This window comes from Pteropus vampyrus, unplaced genomic scaffold (genome assembly GCF_000151845.1).
Source record: "Pteropus vampyrus isolate Shadow unplaced genomic scaffold, Pvam_2.0 Scaffold77, whole genome shotgun sequence".
Classification (NCBI taxonomy): domain Eukaryota; kingdom Metazoa; phylum Chordata; class Mammalia; order Chiroptera; family Pteropodidae; genus Pteropus; species Pteropus vampyrus.
In genome coordinates, this window is record NW_011888858.1 from 2311726 (window position 1) to 2333802 (window position 22077).

Sequence of the window (22077 nt, forward strand, 5' to 3'; positions counted from 1 at the left end):
ATGTTATCGGTAAGGCTTTTGGTTAGCAGTAGGCTCTTAGTAGTTGTTTTGAGGTACTCAATTTATACATGAATTTTCGACTGCGTTGGGGGTTGGTGCCCTTAATTTCTACATTGTTGAAGGGTCAACTGTCCTCTCTGTAGTGGTGAATGCATATCATACATTTGTCCAAACCCATAGAATCTGCAATACCAAGAGTGAACTCTAATGTAAACTCTCTTAACTTTGGGTGATATGGTATGTCGGTGTAGGTTCATCGGTTGAAATAAATGTACCACTCTGGTGGGGATGTTGCTAATGGGTGTCGCATATGAGGGGGCAGGCGGTATATGGGGACTACTCTGTACCTTCTATTCAATTTTGCTATAAACCTAAAACTGCTCTAAACAATAGTCTATTTACAAATAAAGATAGGAGCGTCCCACCTCTAAAAAACAACAACAAAAAAATCAAAATAATACATGGATACACTTTAGATGTTAAAAAACAAAGGTCACTGGCCTCCAGTCCTCTAATGCATCCATATTTAAATACTTTTCTGTTTTAACCTGTATGTTTTAAATAATTAACTCATACTGTTACTGTTGGGACCATCTAAAATCCATTGTGCCCCAGTAGCACTGAGAGGTATCTCGATTCTTTTCGCCTAAAGAATTACAGATCAGCAAGATTTAGAAAAAATAAGTTTAAAGTAGTTTCAAGAGAGGAATGGGTCACACTGAAAAGGGCTGTAACGTGCAGAAGTTAAAGGTATGATTAAAGTAGGCTTCAAGGGAGGGGCAGGTTACAGGGAAGAGGGCTGTAACTCCATAGAAGTAGGGAGGTCTGTATTATATTAGGGCCATGATGGGTGGTTACAGAGGTAGTACTAATTGATTGGAGGTGAGGTCATTTTGATTGACATTTGGCTGTTATATAACAGCCTATTGCTCATGCGGTTACCCAGAATCCAGTCTGTGATAATTAGACTCATGAACTTCTGGGCATAGGCATGATATTATAATAATAGTATAATGAGGCTGAGGTGAAAAGAAGGTCAAAATAGTCCTTACTGTGCAAGCGTTTGTGGCCCCATTAAACCAGCTATTTTATGGTCTTTTTTTATTCCCATGTTCCTCAGGATGCAGGAGTGATTTATAACTATAAAATGGGTGTTTCAGGGAGGTCTTTGAGAGGTCTCTGAGCTGGGCCTTCGTTCCTTTGTTCCTCCATCACTCATGTCTGCCTAACTTTACCTAACAATACTATTTCTTACTGTACCAATTTTAGACATCTCTTCTGCCCTGGAATCCAGCAAAGTCTGCTATAACAGGTAGACTTAAAACATTCCGTCATTTTAATATTACTGCCTCTGAAAATTTTGCCCTAGAGCATCATATGAATCTCTAATGCCTTTTGGGGAGGGTTCAAATACAGACATTGGAGATATTGTACATTCGGTTCTAGACCACCACCAAAATAAAGCAAATATCACAATAAAGGAAATCATAATCTTTTTGCTGGTGGAGGGTCTTGCCTTCGATTTGTAAAAAATATAACCCCTGTGAAGTGCAATAAAGCAAAACTCAATAAAATGAAGTATACCCGTAGAGCCTAGTCAACTCTAAGGAAAATTGTCCTCATGTTTCTTGAAGAGGTCAAAATGAAAATCTAGGCCTCAGAAAAAGTTGCATGCTCCTTAGACATTTTGGTGTAAGCTGGAGTATGCAATGTAAATTTATATTTTTGTGTGCAGAAATTCTCATGTAGCTAAGAAGTTGTTGGATGGCAGGAACCAATGCTTTTTATCTTTATGGAAGTTGTCACAAGATTTACTGTAATACTGAACACACTGCACTGTGAAAAAAAGGAAAATGACTGCACAAAGTACACCCACATGGGCCCTTGTACTCTTCCTCAGTCACTGAATTTGCTTCATTGAAAACTACTAGTTTGGTTTCACTATTGACATACTGATGGATATATTAGATATGATGGTTAATTTCATGTGTCAACTGGAGTTATCTGTCATGCCCAGTTGTTTGTTCAAACATCAGTCTAGATGTCAAGGTATTTTTTTGATGTGATTAACATTTAAATCAGCAGACTTTGAGTAAAGCAAATTATCCTCTATATGTAAGTGGGCCTCATCCAGCCCACTGAAGACCTTAAAACAAAAATGAAAGTTTCGTGAAGATAGAATTTTCAAAATTGCAGCATAGAAACCCTGCCAAAGTTTCTAGACTGCTAGCCTACGCTGCAGATTTCAGACTTGCCAGCCCCCACATTGTGCTCGCTTTCTCCCTCTATAGATGATAGATAGATAGATAGATAGATAGATAGATAGATAGATAGATAGATAGATAGATAGATAGAATTGTTTGTTTCTCTCAAGAACCCTAATAGGCTTGCCTCTCTGGCAAACAGCATGACCTCCCTCATTCCTCCATTCTGTCCTAGCCACCCACTAATCTCTCTGCCTTCAACTGAGCAGCTGAGCACTGTTAGAGTAAGTCACACAACACACCGTTATCCCAAATATGGTATGTGCTACAAAGCACATAACAGGGACCTAGACTTGTCTTTGGGGTAGTGCGATGTTGTGATATTTTAATAAGAAATATATTCCATTTCTGGCATAGAGATTCTAAAACCCTTGAGATTCCCTAAGTGATAACTTTTCTTAAAATATCGGAATTTACCATAATATCAGGACTTATTGTAACAAACACCTTTCAACCACACCCGAGTTTGTTACTGAGGTGACTTAGAAGACACCTAAGGATGGGGGCTAGTTACCAGGGGAACCAACCCTGTGATTAGAGGGTTAGAACTTTCAGTTCCACACCCTAACTTCCAGGGAGGGAAAGGGGCTGGAGCTAATGGCCAGTGTTTTAACCAATTATGCCTATGTGATGAAGCCACCATGAAAAACCCAGAAAGATGGCTTTGGGGAGCTTCCAGGTTGGTGACTTGGAGATTTGGGGATAATGAAGCACTGAGAGTAGAAGCTTCGTGCTCCCTTCCTACATACCTTGCTCTATACATCTCTTTCATCTGAGTTAATTGGTGGTGTGGAAAAAAACACACATTGTAGGTAAGATCAAAGAGTTTCAGAATTATTTTTGAAAGAAACAACATTGATAGCTGAGATGAGTAGAGAAATTAGGTGAAGAGAAGCAGTGACCTTAGAATTACCAACAAATGTGCAAATGATCACCAAGGTACTGGGGTAGGCATTTGATACTTCCCCAGGAGGTGAAACAGTGTAGTGGATGGAGAAAAGTAAAAACAAGTGCAAAAGGCCTGAATCCCTGCTTTCGAAGTACTTATATTTAGTATAAGAAGTTAAACTTGGAAACAATGCAGCTGTTACAGATGCTATGAGAAAAATCCTTTGGGAAGAGTCTAGGCTTGTATCCTACTTAAAAGCTAATAAGCTAGCCTGTTACTGTTTTGTGGCAGTGGTCCTGAGATTTCTGGGTCAAAAATAGAGAACTTTATTACTCATGACAAAAGAAGTAGCCAGAAGTTCATGTCTGCATCATTTCCCCATGCCTCCTAAGTCTCATGGGTGATGGAATCGGGCATAGATGGATGTCTGCACATGCAGTCGGTTGCATTATAGGAGAAGACTAAGTTTGGGGAATTCACTGCTTTTATAGTAAGTGGAAGCACGCCTGCTCCTTGAAGAAGGCATTACTTCAGCTCTGATGATTGACGCCCCCAAACACCCCTGAAAAATGACCTGGATAAAGAGCAGTCAGTGCCTTGCATTCTTGGTATATCCAGCAAGAATTTTCAGGGACACTCCAGGCCCATGGCAGACCATCCCTTCCAACAAGAAAGGCATCAAGGAGGTGAAGTTTAAGCTGTGTTTTTGATGCTAGAGAGCTCGTCTGGGCAGGAGTGCAAAGAGGGACCCCAGGCCGGAGCTCTGGTGACCAGGTTCTTGTCTTATGCCACGAGAAAGAATTCAAGAGCACAAACCAAGGAGGAAAGTGCAGAGAGCTTGCCCCGCATTGTCTGAATCATGGGCTTGTTTTCTTGGTGGTGGGAGGCGTCCCAAAGCTATCCAGCCTGCCTCCTGGTCTTGGCCTGTTTCTCATGCCACCTGGAAGAGAGGAGGCAGCCCAAGGCCATCTATCTTGTCTCCTGTCATTGGACTGTTTCTCTTGCTGGGGTCTCAGGCCTGAAATCAAAACAAAGAGGGCCAAATAAGGGACAAGGAAGAATTTTCAGAGCTGCAGGGAGAGGGCTGAGTAAGGGACTGAGAAAAAAATCCCAGAGCTGCATGCTGGAGGGGAGGGGGAATTTCCCTAGTCTGGCTGTCCTGCCTCATTTTCATAAGAGGAGTAACTTCATCAAGTAGTCATGGAGAGAAAAGGGAGGCATTTCAGCCTGAGACCCAGCTAAAGCACAGGTGTGAAAATAATATGGGCTTGGTATCCTCAGATGACTTCCTAGGGTTTCGTAGCCAGAGTTTACTGTACCAGGTGTGATGAATGCAGAAGGAGGGGCCAGGGAGCAGTGATCCAATGTGTGAGATTAGGCTAGGAAGTTAATGAACCATCTTGTTTACCTTGCTTAAGAGGCTCAATGTCATGTAGGCAATGAGGGACACAAGCTTCTTAAGCAGAGACTGCTATGACCGATCTGATGTATGTTTTAGAATGGTGACTCTAGGTTACCAGGTGAAAATGGTGTCTTGAACATAGTCTTCCACACTTTAAGACCCCCTGAAAAATGACAATAAAGGGATTTCTAAAGTCATAAACCCTCAATAATAGAGGAAAAGATAACAGAAAATTCTGGAATCAAAGCAAAGGGCTCAGCTGATTTGGGAAAGTTAGATTCGAAACCAGCAGTGATCAATCTTATTTACATCACAGAAACCCTAAAAAACTCAGAAACTGACTTCTGGAAGTAGGGTTGAAAAGGATCGGAAGTTGATTTAGGAATAAGTTATATCCTTACACCACTACCCATCAACCCTGCAGCCTAATTCTGTAGGCTATTTTGTTGCTCAGGAGTCCTTGTATTGGAGGACATCAGATACTTGAAAAATTTTATGCTGAATTCTGAGACTCTCCCCACCTGAAGCCCTTTTCTCTCACTTGATTTTCAACTTATCTCATGGATTCAGAGCTTTCAATCAGCTTTTAAATACCCCATTTATATGAACAGATAATCAAGGATTACTAGGCAAATGAGGAAATCTTTAAGAGTCTTAAACCAAGAGGAGAAAAAAGTATAGACTGCAAGGGGAAAAAACTACTCAAAAAAAAAAAAAGCTGCTGTTAAAATCGAAGTTGAAAGATGGTATTGTAATAATGAAACAGACATGACTGGCAGGAACTGGGAGTCGGAGCCAAGCAAGAATGGAAAGGCTTCAGGGAAAAGCTAACCAAGAAGACTTGAACTAAGGCAGCAGTGGTGATGAAGATAGCATGTTAAAAATGTGGATTGGAGGCCCCTCAGTAGAAAACTAATTCAGAACTTCTCGGGCTGGAGGTCCAGTTATCTGGAATCTGTGTAATTCTGATGTAGCCAGCAGGGACTGACCAGTGCTCCTATGAAAATCTAATGCCTACTGATTTGAGGTGGAGCCAAGCCTGTGATGCTAGCGCTGGGGAGTGGCTGCAAATACAGATAAAGCTTCACTCCTGGTCCACTGCAGCCCCGTTCCTAACAGCCCGTGGATGGTACCAGTTCGTGGCCCAGAGGTTGGGGACTCCTGGTATAGAGATTGGGGACTGGAGACATAGGTTCAAATTGGATATAGGAGGGTAAAAAAAGAGGCGGGGAACTCTAGGTTTCTTTACCAGCTGGCTGGCTGGATGATGGTGTCATTCCTAAATACAGAAACAAAGATAAACATTTGAGACTCTCCTCTTCCCGACCCCCCCAAAAAGACATGATAGTTTAAGTGTCCTATAGTACACCTGGGAGACTGTCTCTTGGGCAGTGGAGACATCTTTTGCTTGGATTGCTGCTAAAGTTTCTTGCTACCAACACCTAAGGAAATGAAAACATGCTATGTATGCTTTTTCCATGTATCCTTGTCCATATTGGGCTGCCTTCTCAGCCCTTCCCTAGCCAAAACAAAAAAACAACAAAACAAACTGATCATTTCCTTTCTGCTACCACACAGTAGCTTAAAAATGTCACTATTATTGCCACTTGTAATAATTTACATGTCTCAAACTATAACTCTTGGAAACATTATTATTTAGGTGTATGGTTTATGTAACTCTCCCCCGTCAGATGTTTTATTTTCTTTATAGCTCCTATTGAATGCTGAAATTTTCTTTGTTGTTGTTTACATCCACCTCTTCCAATTAAAATATCAGCCTAATTATGACAAAGAATTCGTCTGCAGGCTTAATCGCTGCAGTCCCAGTCCCCTGCAGTCTAGGGCAGGTTCTCAGAAATATCAAATGGATAAAGTCCACTCACTCTCCCATTTCACACTGATTCCATCTTTTTTTCACATCAACTCTAGGTGATATCTTCATCTCCATTTTGTGAACACAGAGACCGCGACTCAGAATTCAAGTATTTTGCCCAGAGTTTCTTGGCAAATATCAAAGGCTACGGCTCCAAGCCGATCAGCTCCAAAGTCCTTGCAAACTCTGTCCAAAACGCAGCAAGACCAGGACGGGTGTCAGAGTTGAGAGTTACCAGCAAAAACAGCGCCAGCCCTTCTCCTACGACGGCTCTGCGGCTGCGGCCGGCGCGGGTCGCTCCCGTGACGTCAGTGCGGCGACACGGAAGGTTTCCCAGAGCCGGAGCCTCCCAGAAACCCCGCGATCCGTCCGACGGCTGTCTTTACAGCTTGCGGAGACAGCGTTTTCGAGGTGTCTGGGGTCTGTCTGCTGGGGGGTTTGGATAGGGTCGGACCTCCGGCCCACCCACAGGCCCTCTGAGTCGGTCGCAGCAGGAGGCGGTGTCCAGCAGGGACTTGTGTGAAGGAGACGAGGTACCACGAGCCCTGGGGCTGGCTGCGCACAGGTTTGCTCAGCTTCAGGGACACCATCTGGCCTCGAATTTGAGTCAGTGGTGTCTGGCGGATTGAAAAGACTGAACTGACCCGTATGATCTCTTCTGGGTCACCCAGCCTTGTACCCCCTGCGCTTCATTCAAATAGAAATAAGCCTGCCTCACCTACCATTAGCTGGTTTTGAAGATCTAATGAAAAAGTGTTTTGGAAGCTATATAATACTTGTTATAAAACGTGGTTGCATAATTAAGTTAAGCCAGTAGATACGGGAAAATAAAGTTTATAGATTATTTATCGGTCTTTAAAATAGCCAGTAACCTAGAGAGAGTCCCCAAAGTGAAAGCATTCGTTGACATTATTAAGACCTCTAAGGACTCAACAGCAGCCTCCGCGGTTGTAAATAAAGTAACAAATCTTAACGATCCCATATAAGATCTGCTTATCAGATTTTGCATTTTTGTCTCCTTATAAGGTCCAAGAAATGTTTGAGCATCCGATAAGTATAGTATTCTTTACTGGAGAGACTATATTTATCATTTGGCTAATGAAAATGAAAAACCTTAAGCAAGAATAGGTATGGCCTTAATTCTCTGTAGCAACCACTGGAACTTGATTACAAGTAGAAAAACATCTTAATTATTGTATAGATATATGTGGTGAGTGTAGTAATTTGTTATAAAAATAGCATTTTCTTTTTTAAGAATTTAATTCATTTTATAATCTTGCCCCTGTGATGTCAAGTAATTTTGGAGTATAATATATTCGATTGTTCTCAAGTGGAAAATTAACTGCTGTATGTGTTTTTGCTTTTAAAAATGCATTATTTTTTTGCACATTGACTATAAATTTTTGTAAGAATGCCTTAGTATAATACATTCTATACTGAAGGCAGTTTTCACTCACATCGGAAAGAGAGTAGCAGAAGATTTCTCACGAAGTCATTCCCCATATATTAGTGCATGCTATGGAAAGTCTTCCTTATATTTACACAATGATCATTTGTCTTTGAGTAAAGCTTAACATTTTATCTCGTGCATCACAAAATAGTATTTATAGAAATGTTTACTAAAAAGAAATAATGTAAGTACTAAAATTATTAGAAATCATAGTATTTCTAAACCTTATGGATCTCAGCAGTTACTGGTTCATTTTGCTTTGTAGGAATGTTTTGTTTTTCTAATTGATATTAAATGACATGGATGCAATTTTATTTTGAATCAGTAGAAAAATCAGTTCAAGTAAGTAGGAACAAATAAAAACAACTTGAATAATTAAAATAATCTACTTGAGAAATCTTATTTGCTTTGAAATCTGGAATTCACAGAAGGAGAAAAATATCACCTTCACCTTCAAGGAAATACTAGCAGTTTTGAGTTTTTTTTAAAAATTAGAGATCCCTAAAGTTTCTTTGATGAAATACTGTTTCAAATCTTTTTATTTAATCAGCATTGAGAAGTCCAGAGAACATTATATTGATATAATGTTTTATTGAGTTGTTATACTATACTTAGTCTTAATTTAATGAATTTATTGGCAATTTAAAAATCAAAAAGAGTATGAAGAACTTCTTAATTATAAAAATGATATAACATGTGAAGTATTATAATAAGCAATAATTAGCACAGTTTTTATGTAAAACTGGGTGGATTGGAAATAGGTATTTTTTTTTCCTTTTTTGATATCAATAGTTGATTTTGCTTTAAGTTCAGTTCCTAAAAGTAGGCTTTATTTGCATTAGTCTTTTCAAAGTCATCATACAGGTCTTAACCACTTTATCTTCATCAATTTGTAACAATAGCTGAAGAAAAATGAAAAAATTAAGCGTACGTTGCTCTAGATTTTGTTTTATTGGTTAATTTTTTAATATATTTTTTACACTGTAGTTAGTTGAAAGAAAATTCTATATTTCTACCTGTTTCATCCTCATCTATATATACTCTCCCAAACATTTTTCCAGCTCTGATCCAGAATTAGGATGATCATATCAGATTAATTTTCAACTTCATTGTTCTCAGCAAAGTTACCATAGATAGTCCATAAGTTCAGAGATTCATTAATTGTATGTCTTCGATATAGTTATTTTTGTGAGGAGTGATTGTATAGAAGTTTCTCTCTCTCCTTCTGCCCCAAGCAGCTTCCTAAAATACCCTGTCCTCCTAACATTTCTGTATATAGAGTTCTCTGCTACCAATGATGTTAAGTGAACTTCAGTGAAATGACTCTTCAGGAACTGGTACATCAGGCTGCCTCCATTTATTCAGATAAAATAGCTGTGTGTTTTGATGAATGCAATGACCAGTCTCCAATTTATTACACCTACAAGACTCTGGTGAATACCGCCTCAGAATTATCAGATTTTCTGCTATTACACTGTGACTTTCAAGAAATTCGGGAAATTGGTCTCTACTGCCATCCTGGGATAAACTTACCCTCTTGGATTTTAGGGTAATATGTTTTAGAACTAAAATTTTGATATTACTCTAATTTATAATACTTTAATACATAGACTATATTGCAAGTTACTGTTGTTTACTATTGGATTTTTCTATATTGCTTGGTCAATTATAGAGAGGCTAAAAGAGTTCATATTTCCCCTAGAATTATTTTTAATTAATTAATATGAGCTTATTTAGGAGAGACTAGCTTTCAGTAATAGAACATTTAAATATCTCCAAAATAGAAGGCCTGCATTTGTCTGCCAAAGGAAAGCTGTCATAACCTTTGATGTTAGATGAGAGAAATACCCCAAGACTGAAGTTTTAGGTATTCAGATATTCATTAAATAAATGAATAAATAATTGAGAGTTTTTGGATAATGGTTTTGGATAAAAATTGGATAAAGTTTTTGGATAAAAATTGAGGTGTGAATTGAGGAAGATATTAATTAAACAAATATTTGCAAAATGTTCAATCATTTAAGTTGTTTGGAATATTATCCTCATACAGTGATTTCTCTATTAGGGTTCTGTAATAAATAAAAGCTGTGAAGAATTAGAGAAGTTGATATTCATCCCATAGTACATCTTTTGGTAGAATAATTACATAAATATAAAGCAAAAAAAGTTAAAAATTTTTTCAAGCATTGACAAAATTTTATTGAGAATTTGCTATGTGCAAAGATCTAGTGTCTCTAAAGTGTGCCTCAAAGTACTTTAAGTTAAAACAACTTATCCTTGATCTTTATTTAAGTATCGGCACTTACAAATCAATTTAAAGGTTTTTTTTTCCCTTTTAAAGAATACTGTTTTTGGTGAAATATGTCTTTTTAGTATGCAGATTCTATTAATCTGCATACCAATAAGTTATATTTGGATATTAAGCTTATTTTATGTTATCTTACATAGATAAAAAGGACACTGCTTCCTGTTTGGTATCTTAGTAGTAGCCAGTTAACCAAGTGTATAATACTCTAATACATTAGCTTTAAAAAATACTGGATTTCTCTATATGCGATGTGAATTTAATATAGCAAGTACGCAATATATTCAGTCGTAAGAGCCCGATAAAAATGCCTATAAACAAAAATGTGTCAACAGAAACATTGGGAATTCTGATAAAGTCAATAACAAATTACCTAGAAAAATAGAAATGCTTAAAGATTATTTTCAACATACATTCTATACTGACTGTATACTTCGTTCTTTAGAATACTCCAAGTCCCTGCTGCTTATGCTCCTGTTGATCCAGATGCATCACCAGCATTATCAACTCATTTTATGAAAAAATGTGATCTAAAGTATATTCTTGTTGAAAAACAGCAAATTAATGTAAGTATCATATATTTAAATTATTTTTTATGTGTTACATTTCTTTCAGTTGAAGGGTCTTTCCTTCATCCTCCCCTTGATTTCTGAATTTAATAACTCTGCAAGGTTTCTCAGTCTCAGCACAATTGATATTTTGGGTTGGGTAATTGTTGTGAGGAGTGTCCTGTACATTTCACAATGTTTAGTAACATCCCTGGTTTCCACCTACCAGATATCCGACAACCAAAATTGTTTCCAGACATTGCCAAATGTCTCCTGAAATTGCTCTCCAGCCCGCTTCCCCACACTCCATTAAGAGACACTGCTCAATGGTACAAACATGTCTTCTAGCTTTATAATAATATATTGTACACTGTTTTGAATTTCCTTTCTCTTTTCAAAGTTGTTTCTATCCTAGGAAAATTTTGTAATATTTGAAACTTTTATTTCCATATATTTATGGCAATTTACAGTGGGCAAACAACATTAAAGAATTGTAACCAAGCTTAGATTTTGAGAAACAAATTGGCACTCAGACCAAACCATTCTGGAAAATTAAATGTATTACATTTTTAAAATTTTTGACTGCCAACCAAAGATCTAACCAAGAAATACTGCTTTAGGGCAAGAGTTGCTATTATATGTTCAGCAAGATGCAGCCCATATTTTATTATTATTTCTTTATTTCTTGTTTATAAAATATTTTATCAGAGAAAGGAAGAACATTAAAGAAAGTATATTCAGTTTAGCCAGTTTTTACTCATTTCTTATCCAAATTGATATATATTTGGAGGTAACTTAAATGCATTCCACCTATATGTGTATATATATGTCCAGCTTTATCTATATATATGATAATAAGTATCAAAAGCTTATATGGAGAACTTCCTAAAATATCATGGATATTAGAGCAGGAGTCCCCAAACCCCTGGGCCCCAGACCAGTACTGGTCCATGGCCTGCTAGGAACCAAGCCATACAGCAGGAGGTGAGCAGGAGGCAGGCAAGTGGAGCTTTATCTGTATTTACATTCACTCCCTATCACTAGCATCACCTCCTCAGCTCCACCTCATATCATCAGCCATTAGATTCTCATAGGAGCACCGGTACCTGGTGCCAAAAAGATTGAGGACTGCTGTATTAGAGTAAAGCCTCTAGAAAGAGACAACTAAAGTATTGATTTGGTTAATAAATATTTTCTAAATAAACATATATTACTGTCTGGCCGAAGTTTTCTCTTCTGCTCCTCAAACTGGTTATTCCTTTGTTGTTGATACAAGCAAAGCTATTACAAATATGACAAGGATAGTTGTATATATACAGTTGTCCCTTTTCTTCTGCACGTGCCTTATCTCCATTCCCCTTTGTGACTTTGGATTTTTGAATCCTCCCCTTTTCAGTCATTGTTGTCTCAATTTGTCTGTATATATGCTGAATGTTCATTACTATCTTGCTATAGCAGATCTCTTCTTATTTTAAGCTTATAATGCCCTGTTTGTAGTAAGGATTGCACTCCTCTGCTTTTATCAGCCTGCTAGTCAAAAGCAAAACTAAAACAGGGATGTGACATTTATATTTCTTAACAACCGTGGTGACAGTTTTATAAGAGGTGATTGGGTATGAGAATTAAATAACTACTTATAAGAAAGAGTTGTCACATAGCAGAACCCCATAGAATATACCTTTCTTCCTATTCCATGACTTGGATAATGGTATAAGTGTTCTTCCTTCTTTTAACACAGGAGCAGTGGGGAAGAATTTATTGAGCATCTACTGTATGCCTAGCATCTGCTATAGCAGTGGTTCCCAGTTGGAGATGACTTTGCATCCCAAGAGACATTTGACATATCTGGTGTTATGTCATTATGGCAGTGGGTAGAGGACAAGGAAGCTGTTAAAAAAAAAACAAAAAACCTAAAAGACACAAGACAGATCCCCAAAAGGTGTATCTGGTCCAAAATGTCATAGTGTTGACAGTGAGAAACCCTGCACCAGAATCAGATTGTTTGGGAGGGCATTGGTATGTGGAAGAAACCTAAGACTTGATTCTTGCCCTCCAACTGCTTATAATTTAGTTGGAGAAAAAAGATTAATACTCCCAAATCTGTAATGTTTATATAGTCTGATATTGTCCTAGATGAAGTAAATGTAACCTAGTAGAAATAGGAAAATTTTAATGGCAGAAGATGGTTTTGAGCTGTCTTTAGAAATGTATAGGCCCTTAGTTGTTTTAATATTACAGGCCACATCACACCCTACCCCTAATACATATACAACAAATGGTTGTGACTTTTTCCTCTCATTTATATTGATTTCTTCAATGTGAAAATTTAAGTTATATTTCATTGAGCTGCTTTTTTATCAACCTAATAAGGTAAATTCAAAGGAACCTCACTTTCAGCATATACAAACTGAATTTAGCATCTTTCATCCGAATTTACTTCCATATTAATCTATCTCCATCCACCAAATACCTGACCCAGAAACTCAACAATCTTCTTAGGCTTACTCTATATCCAGAAAGTTACCACGCCCTATTGATTCTTTGCTCATAGATTCTTTCTGTCTACTCTTGTTGCAGCAGACTAGTTCAGGTCCATATAGCATATCTGGATTGTTTAACAGAGTTCCTTAAATGGCTCTTGATTTATCAGAGTCTTGATGAAGTAAAATATAGTCTATGCTGTTGCCACCTTCAATTTGATCCCATTGCTTATAGAATAAGGTCTAAACTCAGTGTTGAGTATGCAATGGTGTTAAGGATTAGCATCTCATCTATCTCATCTCCTATTAACAGCACTACTTACCTTCTTCCCCTTTCCCAATTCTGCAGCTTGTTGGATGCTTCATGTTCTCCACAACACCAGTTTTCTAGGGTCATATACTCTATTTGGCTGTTCACCTGAACTACCCCTCTTTTTTTGGAGAATGGCTACTTATAACACAAATATTTCATATGAAGAATCAATCTCTGATGTTCCAGGCAGAGTTAAATTCAGCCTCCTCTGTTCCCATTAACATTTTAAGCATGTATCATTATCACACTTAAGACATTGCACGGCAGTTGTATATTTTTATATGTCTGTTTATTTTGAAGGTGACTTTGAAAGTAAGGACAGCATTTACTCTTGGAGGTTTCTACTTTATTTTTTTAACCCCAGATGTATAGCGAGTTCTCAAAAAAAAAAAAAAGCCATGTTGAATGAGTAAATGAATACTTTATATCACTTCTATGTAAAAAAAGAATGTCTTTTAACATATTGGAAACTTTGTTCTCCACATAACAGAAATTCAGATCTTCCTATGAAACATTATTGAACTACGATACATTTACAGTAGAACATAATGACCTAGTACTATTCAGACTTTACTGGAAAAATGTTGAGGTGAGCTTGATGCTAAATGATAGAAAAGAGAAATATGAAAAAGTGACAGATGGCTCAAGTTCTGAGAACAGCAAAGAAGAAAAGTCAGAAGAGCACATGGATGTGAGGCTGAAGCATTGTTTGGCCTATGTTCTTCATACATCAGGCACCACAGGGATACCTAAGATTGTCAGAGTTCCTCATGCATGTATAGTGCCAAACATCCAGCATTTTCGGTGAGTTCTGTCCTTAGAGTCCTTCAGAACTTGTAACCCCATGTTGTTCAAGGGTCAACTTTACGAGTGTTATGTGACATAGGGTCCTTCATAAGGAATGAAGACCAAAAAATGGCAAAACCTGCTTGCTTTTATATTAGGTTGAACAAAGAGAAGCGATTATGGAAAAGTGACTAAACTAAGTGGGGAGGCTAACGAAAGATAATTATTTTACCAAGGTCTATTTGTATAGAATTATCTCAGTCTCAACTTCTAGTCCTTGATGATAAGAATGTTACTTTCCTCCTGTTTATAAGGGAGGAGACCTTTCATGTGGGAATTTCAGCTCCTGCTTTTATGAAAAAAAGGGAAGATCATAGTGGGTTTTTTTTTGCATATGCTGATTTTCAAGTGCCTTTAACTCAAAATAGTCAATATACCAGAGCAACATATTTCGGGGTAGCATGTTTTGAACTCCATCATTAAAAGGTTAAAGTTAGAGGCTTATATACCTGACTTAGTAGGGGAAGGGAGGGAGAGAAAAGGCTTTTGTGGGAAGAACAGGTAAGTTTCTTTAGGAAAGAAAATGGGAGCTAAGAAACTTTATGATGATGTTGGTCTGTGCCATCAGAGTAGTCTTTCCTGCTTTAGGGCCATGAAACTCCCTACAGAGGGGATTTATGGTATGTTTATTCTTGGTCTCCTTCTTGGGAATAAAAGCCACCCCGAAGAGGGAACTTATGGCAGCCTCATTTCCCAGAAGTTTCTGCTGTTAGTCACATAAGGGAAGCTCCAAGAAGCCTTATTTCTGCATCTGTTGAATCCAAAATGTCTTCAGCTTAAAATAATCTTTATACCAACTCTGGAGTTCTGAGTAGGTTCCTACAATACCATAACTAAAGATATTTTGAAGTTAAGGTAATTCTTGCTTTTAAAGTAATCCCTGAAGTTCAGGAGAAGCCAGATAAAAGTGGGTTTTGTGTTCAAATTGAAGCAGCACCATTGGCTCAACACTGACTACCCATGCTTTATAACAGGGGTCCCCAAACCCCTGGGCCATGGACCAGTATCAGTCTGAGGCCTGTTAGGAACTGGGCCGCACAGCAGGAGGTGAACAGTGGGCAAGCAAACGAAACTTCATCTGTGTTTGCAGCTGCTCTCCAGCACTGTTATCACTGCCTCAGCTCCACCTCAGATCATCAGGCATTAGATTCTCATAGGAGCACTGGTCCCTGGTGCCAAAAAGGTTGGGGATCACTACTCTGTAATACCTAACTATTCTGCCAAATAGTGGGAAAAGGGAGTCAGAGGTCTCTATTAAGCATCATTGAATAAGTAGGATAGAATAAGTCAAAATTCCTACCAGAAAAGCAGAACCAGAAGGATATATCAGAGATTTATAATAGGGAATTAGCTTATAGTTGTGGGGGCTGGGGAACAACACTGAAGTTTATGGAGTAGAACAATCAGGAATGATCAAGAGCAGGCTGGAACCTCATGGGCATGTGCTTATCCACAGGTAAGTCAGGAAAGAAGATCTGGGGGTGGGTTGAGGGGTGCGCAGGGAGAATAATTGCAGACTCAGCTGCTCTTTTGGAGTCTCTTTTTTCAGAGATGACCTAAACACTCTCTTAAAGGCCTACCAACTGAGTTAATCCAGCAAACCCAGGATAAAGCTTCCCTTTTGATTAAAATCAGCTGATTAGGGACTTTAATCATATCTACAAAATCCCTTTACAGCGGCAGCTAGATTGGTTTTTGATTGAATAACTGGGTGAAAGAGTGGGTGGTGGTACCAGATGGTAGCTGCCTCTCTCTGTCCTCCAGCTCTCAAGAGAGAATATCCTTTGCCTTCTACCCTAACAGGAAATATACTACAAAGGGAATTCTGGGGACTGTAGTTCAATCCAGTCAAGTTGACACAAAGCCATCACAGATGATAAAATATGTCATGATAAAAAGTGGATATTGCTTTAAATGGCTTTTAATCCTTACATTTATAAAGAAAAAGTTTTAGAATTATAATAACACCATTGTGATTAATTTAAGAGAATAAAAATCTAGTTTATACTCAAAAAATTATTGTCATAAATACTTTTTTTTAGGATATGTGTTTACCAAATGTTAGACATTTCTCATAACTACATTCTGTTTTGACTTAGGGTACTTTTTGAGATCACACAAGAAGATGTTTTATTTCTGGCATCACCTCTGACTTTTGATCCCTCAGTTGTGGAAATATTTGTTGCTCTATCAAGTGGTGCTTCTCTGCTTATTGTACCAACCTCTGTCAAAGTGCTCCCATCAAAATTAGCTGCTGTTCTCTTTTCCCATCACAGAGTGACTATTTTGCAGGTACATTTTTGGAGTACATGAAATATTTTGTCCTTCATTATTCACTATTTTAAGTGTTGTAGAGGATATTTTGTATTCCTATAGTTCTTCATAATGGATTAATGATAATCTAGTGAGATTATCAAAGGCTATCTCCTGATGATCTCACTTTGCTATTTGTTTGAGAATGAAAAAAATCAGTTAATTTTGTCTAGAAAATTCTTTTATTGTGTATTTTGTACATACTGTAATAACTAGAGGAACTTGACTTTCACTCAGATCTGTTGGGGTATGCTGCCTCTCTTGTCTTAAAGCTTACTGTGTTTCCCACTAGTTTAAGGTAAATTATACTTGAGTTAGAAATTTAGATTTTCTGATTTTTACATCAGCATATTTTACATTAATCTACGGAAACTTTAAGTTCAGCATTTTTAAAGATTTAAAAAATAGATATCTGAAAGTGTATCACTAGTACACAAGCCTTAAGATATGAATTGCAAGTAATTAAAGATACTAGAAAGAATTAACAAAATTATATGCATATCATAATAAACTAAAAATATCAGTTTTATATCTAGTATGAGACTCAAGAGGATATTAAATTTCTGCCCCAAAGACAAAATTTGATATTGACTTTATTTTTAGGCAATGTGTTTATTATCTTAAAAAATATCTGTGTGTGTGTATCTGTTTACATATATATGTATGTGTGTTTGTGTGTGTGTGTGTGTGTGTGCGTGCATGTGTGTGTATAGTATATATATGTGAGTATAGCTTGCTGGGTATCTGTGGCTATAAATTCTCATCTGTTAGTGAATCCATAGTTTTCAGGAAACATTTGCAAAGTACTTTAATAGATTTGAGTGACAGTTGTCAAAGGAATCAGAAGACTTTCCTTCTATGTCAAGTCAATGAGCTCTGCTTCATTAAGTGTGAGCCCCTTGCTTAATGTTTTAGTACGATCTCAGATAAATTTACTTTAGCAATACTTTTTAACCTTTTGAGGCTCGTAGATCTTTCTGAGAAACATATACGTTTACTAGCTCTCTTCCCAGAACACAAATTTTTCGTATAGTTTCATAGTGATTATATTTAACAATATTCATTTTGAAATATTATCAGATCACATTTGACTTGGTTTGAGTATGGAAAGGAGGTTTAGAAGCTGACATCCTATCCTTTCCTTAGTATAAGGCACAAAATGAATTTTAGCTTTGTAGTCAGGGTTCATCTTTTCCTTCCAAAGTCAAATTTCTTATCAAATGATGTCTCATCAAGGATTTTTGCTTTAATATATATAATTATATATTTGCCTTAATAATGTATAAAAATAAATAAATGTGTATATTTTAAAAGAGCTCCTCGTACAGATTTTATTTACAAATAACCTTACCCAAACATAATTTGATATTAACTAAGGATCTTAAAAGATCTTAAAACCTCTTAAAGAGAATACATACTACTAAAGTTTTGAAAATCGGGAAAAGATAGAACATGTTGAGTTATTATTGGAGAAAGTCCTCAAAGTGAAATGGACTCAGCTTTTGAGGAAATTAAGGACCTATTTTATTTGTTTCAGGAATAAAGAATTTCTTCTCTTGGAAAGAAAGGCCCAATTTTGGTTTCTTACAAACCTAAAATATGTTTGGGTGTTTTTTGTATATTCTGGGTAACAAAGTTGTATTATTTAAACTTGATACCCTTTAAAAGTGAAACCTTTTAATTAGAGAGGCAAACTGCTAGAACTAGTAAACAAATATGGCAAGGTTGGAGGATGCGAGATCAGTATACCAAGTCAACTGTATTTCTGTGTAATAGAAAGAAAAACCCAAAAATGAAATTAAGAAAATAAGTGGATTCATAATAACATCAAAAATAATAAAATAGGGATAAATTTAATTAAAGAAGAGCCAGACTTGTATACTGAGAACTATAAAAGAGCTAAATAAATGAAGACATTTCATGTTTATGGATTGGAAATCTCAGTATTGTCAAGATTGCTGTTCTCCCCAAATTAATCTAAAAATCAAACATGGTCCCTATCAAAATCCTAGTAACTTTTTGGGGGATAGAAATTGACAATCTGGTCCTAAATTTTATATGGAAATGCAAAAGCCAGCCCTAATCTATACAGTGAAATACCATTCAGCAATAAAAGTCCTATGGTCTGAGTGAATCCTCCCACCCCAAAATTCCTATGTTAAAACCCTAATGCCCAGTGTAATGGTATTAGGAGATGGGGTCTTTGGGAGTGCTTACATCATGAGGTGGAGATTAGATGGGATCATGAATGGGATTAATGCCCTTGTAAAAGAGATCCCACGGAGCTCCCTGCCCCTTCCTCCATGTGAGGACACAGTAAGAAGTTGGCAGTCTGTAACCTGGTGGAGGGCTCTCACCAGAACCCGACCATACTGGCACCCGGATCTTGGACTTCTAGCCTGCAAGAATTGTGAGAAATAAATTTTTGTTGTTTATAACCTCTCCAATCTGTGGTATTTTGTTATTGTCCTGAACAAACTAAGACAAAAAGGAATGAACTGTTGATACACACAACATAGAAGAATCACAAGGTATTTATGCTAAGTGAAAGAAGCCACGTTAAAACAGAATACATGTAGTATGGTTATATTTTTTGAAAATTCTAGAAAGTGCCAGCTGATCATTAGTGAAAGAAAGTATATCAGTGGTTGTCTGGAGAAGGGATCCAGTTGAAGGGATGAATTACAATTACATAGGTAATTTTAGGGTTGAAGGGATATGTTTATTATTTGGCTTATGGTGATGGTTTCATTGATATATCAATATGTGTGTCTCAATTTAGATTGTATAATCTTAAATATGTACAATTTATCATATGTCAGTTATACCTCAATAAAACTTTTTAAAAATATTCATATTGTTTTGCTTAGGTACATTTTTTTAACCCTTTTATATACTTTTCTACATAGAGATAATGGGAAAGGAAATGGGAATTGATTTTATAGATATCTATCCTTATCTTTAAACCTTTTTGTCTAAATTATACAATGAAACATAACTAATATTTTTAAGTTTTTTGCCAAAGCAAAATTAATGTCTACATTAAGAAGATAATGCTGCCTCAGTAGTTTTTCAAATATGATTCGCCATAATAAACACAGCTTCAGTTTCCATGTGGGCTCCCAGTGTTAAGCTTTGAATCAGTACAGTGTTTACTTTTTAAAGAAGTGAAGGGAAGAAATAAATTATTTTTATTCTATTCACAGGCAACACCAACATTGCTTAGAAGATTTGGGTCTCAGCTTATCAAGTCAACTGTTTTATCAGCCAGTACTTCTCTTCGAGTGTTAGCCCTTGGTGGTGAGACATTTCCATCACTGACTATTCTCAAAAGCTGGAGAGAACTAGGCAACAGGACTCAAATATTTAATGTTTATGGTATCACAGAGGTTTCCAGTTGGGCGACTTTTTACAGGATTCCAGAGAAGGTTCTCAACTCTACTTTGAAGTAAGGGTTTTAATTTCTAAGTAGGATAGAGTGAAACTATTTTTCCAGTATCTTAACACAAATAATGTTTTTGATAGGCACTGAGGTAATAATTTTAGAAACACTATTTTATTTAGAATTTTCAGTTGGGAATCTAGAACCTTTATTATAACTGGTGCTACACATCCTGCTAGAAATATTTGTAACTAAACAGCAATGAATAACAGATGCTAACCTTTCTATCTAACTTTTTCCTTTTGGCAGTCTTTGAATTATAACACAATACAAACTTTTTGTATCTTTATTTGATACAATGTGACTTAAATACATTGGAAAATGTTCTATTCAAATGAAAAATTTTAAATCTGGTTTGGGTTGTTATATTTTCATGTAGATGTGAATTGCCTGTACAACTGGGATTTCCACTGCATGGAACAGTAGTTGAAGTGAGAGATACTGATGGTTTCACGATTCAAGAAGGCAATGGCCAAGTATTTTTAGGTTGTTTTATATTTATTGATCGAGAATAATTTTTTTTTTCAAGAAAATAATCGATGCTCTAATTTCATTCTTTGTCCAGTTTTTCTTATGTGCAGTATTCTTTTCAGTGATGGTAATTTTTAATCTCATCTTCATAGTCATGAAACATTTAATAAGTTACCACGATTATTTCAGATAACAATGTCTAATATTCTAAGGAAAGATATAAATGTAATTTAGATCTGTTATTTGGATCTTTATATTTATAGCCAAAACTCTACTTAATCAGTGTTCTAAGAATTTTTTAAATCACATGTATATTTTTGGAAATGACTTTTAAATTCTTTTTCTTATTTTACTGGAGGTTATTTTATCTAATTTTATCAGATAATATTTAAAGCTGAGCCTCCCTTTTCTTAAAAATATTAAAAATTTGAAACTAACAAATTTTGGAGATGTTCTTGCTTTGTTGATTTTTTAATACGTTTTCCATGGATTTTTTTTTTTATTATTACATTGGTGTTTATATCTTGTGAAGGCGGCAGAAACAGGGTATGTTTTCTTGATGGTGAAATGACAGTACCACTTGGCACAATGAGAGCCACAGGAGACTTTGTGACTGTGAAAAATGGAGAGATGTTTTTCTTAGGACGAAAGGACAGTCAGATCAAACGTCATGGCAAACGTCTTAACATTGATCTTGTGCAACAGGTAGAACTATTTAAATATTAAATATTCAGTGATATATATACGTATTTGAGGCAGCCACCACTAATTTTCTATGCCAGGGTTCTCTGTCAGTATGATTTAAACCTAAGATTTTTGTATTAGTGATGAATTACAATATAAGGTATGGGTAATTCAGTGTGCCCCTTATTCCCAGCATGAGAAGAGTTTGTTTGGTTTTTTTTTAAATAAGTGACAAAATAGATTTTGATAACTGTGAAAATTAATTGGTTTATTTTTCTCTAGGGCCTGTTATTTTTGAAAAATGTTAAGAACCCTATGTGCTGGTAATAGTAATAATAGCAAACAATTTTTAAAAAATCTCTAATGTATTTCACAATTTAATTTGACTGTATTGATTTCAGACATAATGAGTTAGAACATTTAGGAAGTTTATTTTTAAATGTCCTAATTGGCAAATTGGGATAATCTCTCTTATAGGTTGCTGAAGGACTTCAGCAAGTGGAGTCTTGTGCAGTTACATGGTATAATCAGGAAAAATTAATTCTGTTCTTGGTGTCCAAAAAGGAGTTAGTAAAGGATTACATCTTTAAAGAACTGGAGAAACATCTTCCAAATTATGCAATCCCGGATGAGCTTGTGTTGATTGATTCTCTACCATTCACATCTCATGGTAAAATAATTTGAAGCAGATATGTTTCAGTGCCAAATGATACCAATTGTATTCATAAATAGTTTAAAGGATACATAAATCCTTATTATAAGTAATACTGGGGTATATTATGGTAGACTCTCTGTTA

At 36.4% G+C, this 22077-nt stretch overlaps 1 protein-coding gene and 1 long non-coding RNA gene across 2 annotated transcripts in view; one reads left to right on the forward strand and one right to left on the reverse strand.

Moving 5' to 3' along the window:
- Window positions 1-3460: 3460 nt before the first annotated feature.
- Window positions 3461-6700, reverse strand: LOC111741354. Its single transcript, XR_002780969.1, has 3 exons — window positions 6439-6700; window positions 4562-4718; window positions 3461-4171 (listed from the first exon to the last, which is right to left on the reverse strand). It is a non-coding gene; the product is annotated as an uncharacterized LOC111741354 (long non-coding RNA).
- Window positions 6701-6751: 51 nt separating this feature from the next.
- AASDH (aminoadipate-semialdehyde dehydrogenase) overlaps window positions 6752-22077 on the forward strand; it is a 26039-nt gene continuing 10713 nt past the window's right edge. Inside the window, 9 exon segments of the mRNA XM_023532098.1 lie at window positions 6752-6961; window positions 9158-9427; window positions 10629-10749; window positions 14015-14328; window positions 16470-16662; window positions 19890-20131; window positions 20505-20611; window positions 21129-21301; window positions 21758-21998. Coding sequence (XP_023387866.1) covers window positions 9198-9427; window positions 10629-10749; window positions 14015-14328; window positions 16470-16662; window positions 19890-20131; window positions 20505-20611; window positions 21129-21301; window positions 21758-21998 — 1621 coding nt within the window. The 5' untranslated portion in view covers window positions 6752-6961; window positions 9158-9197.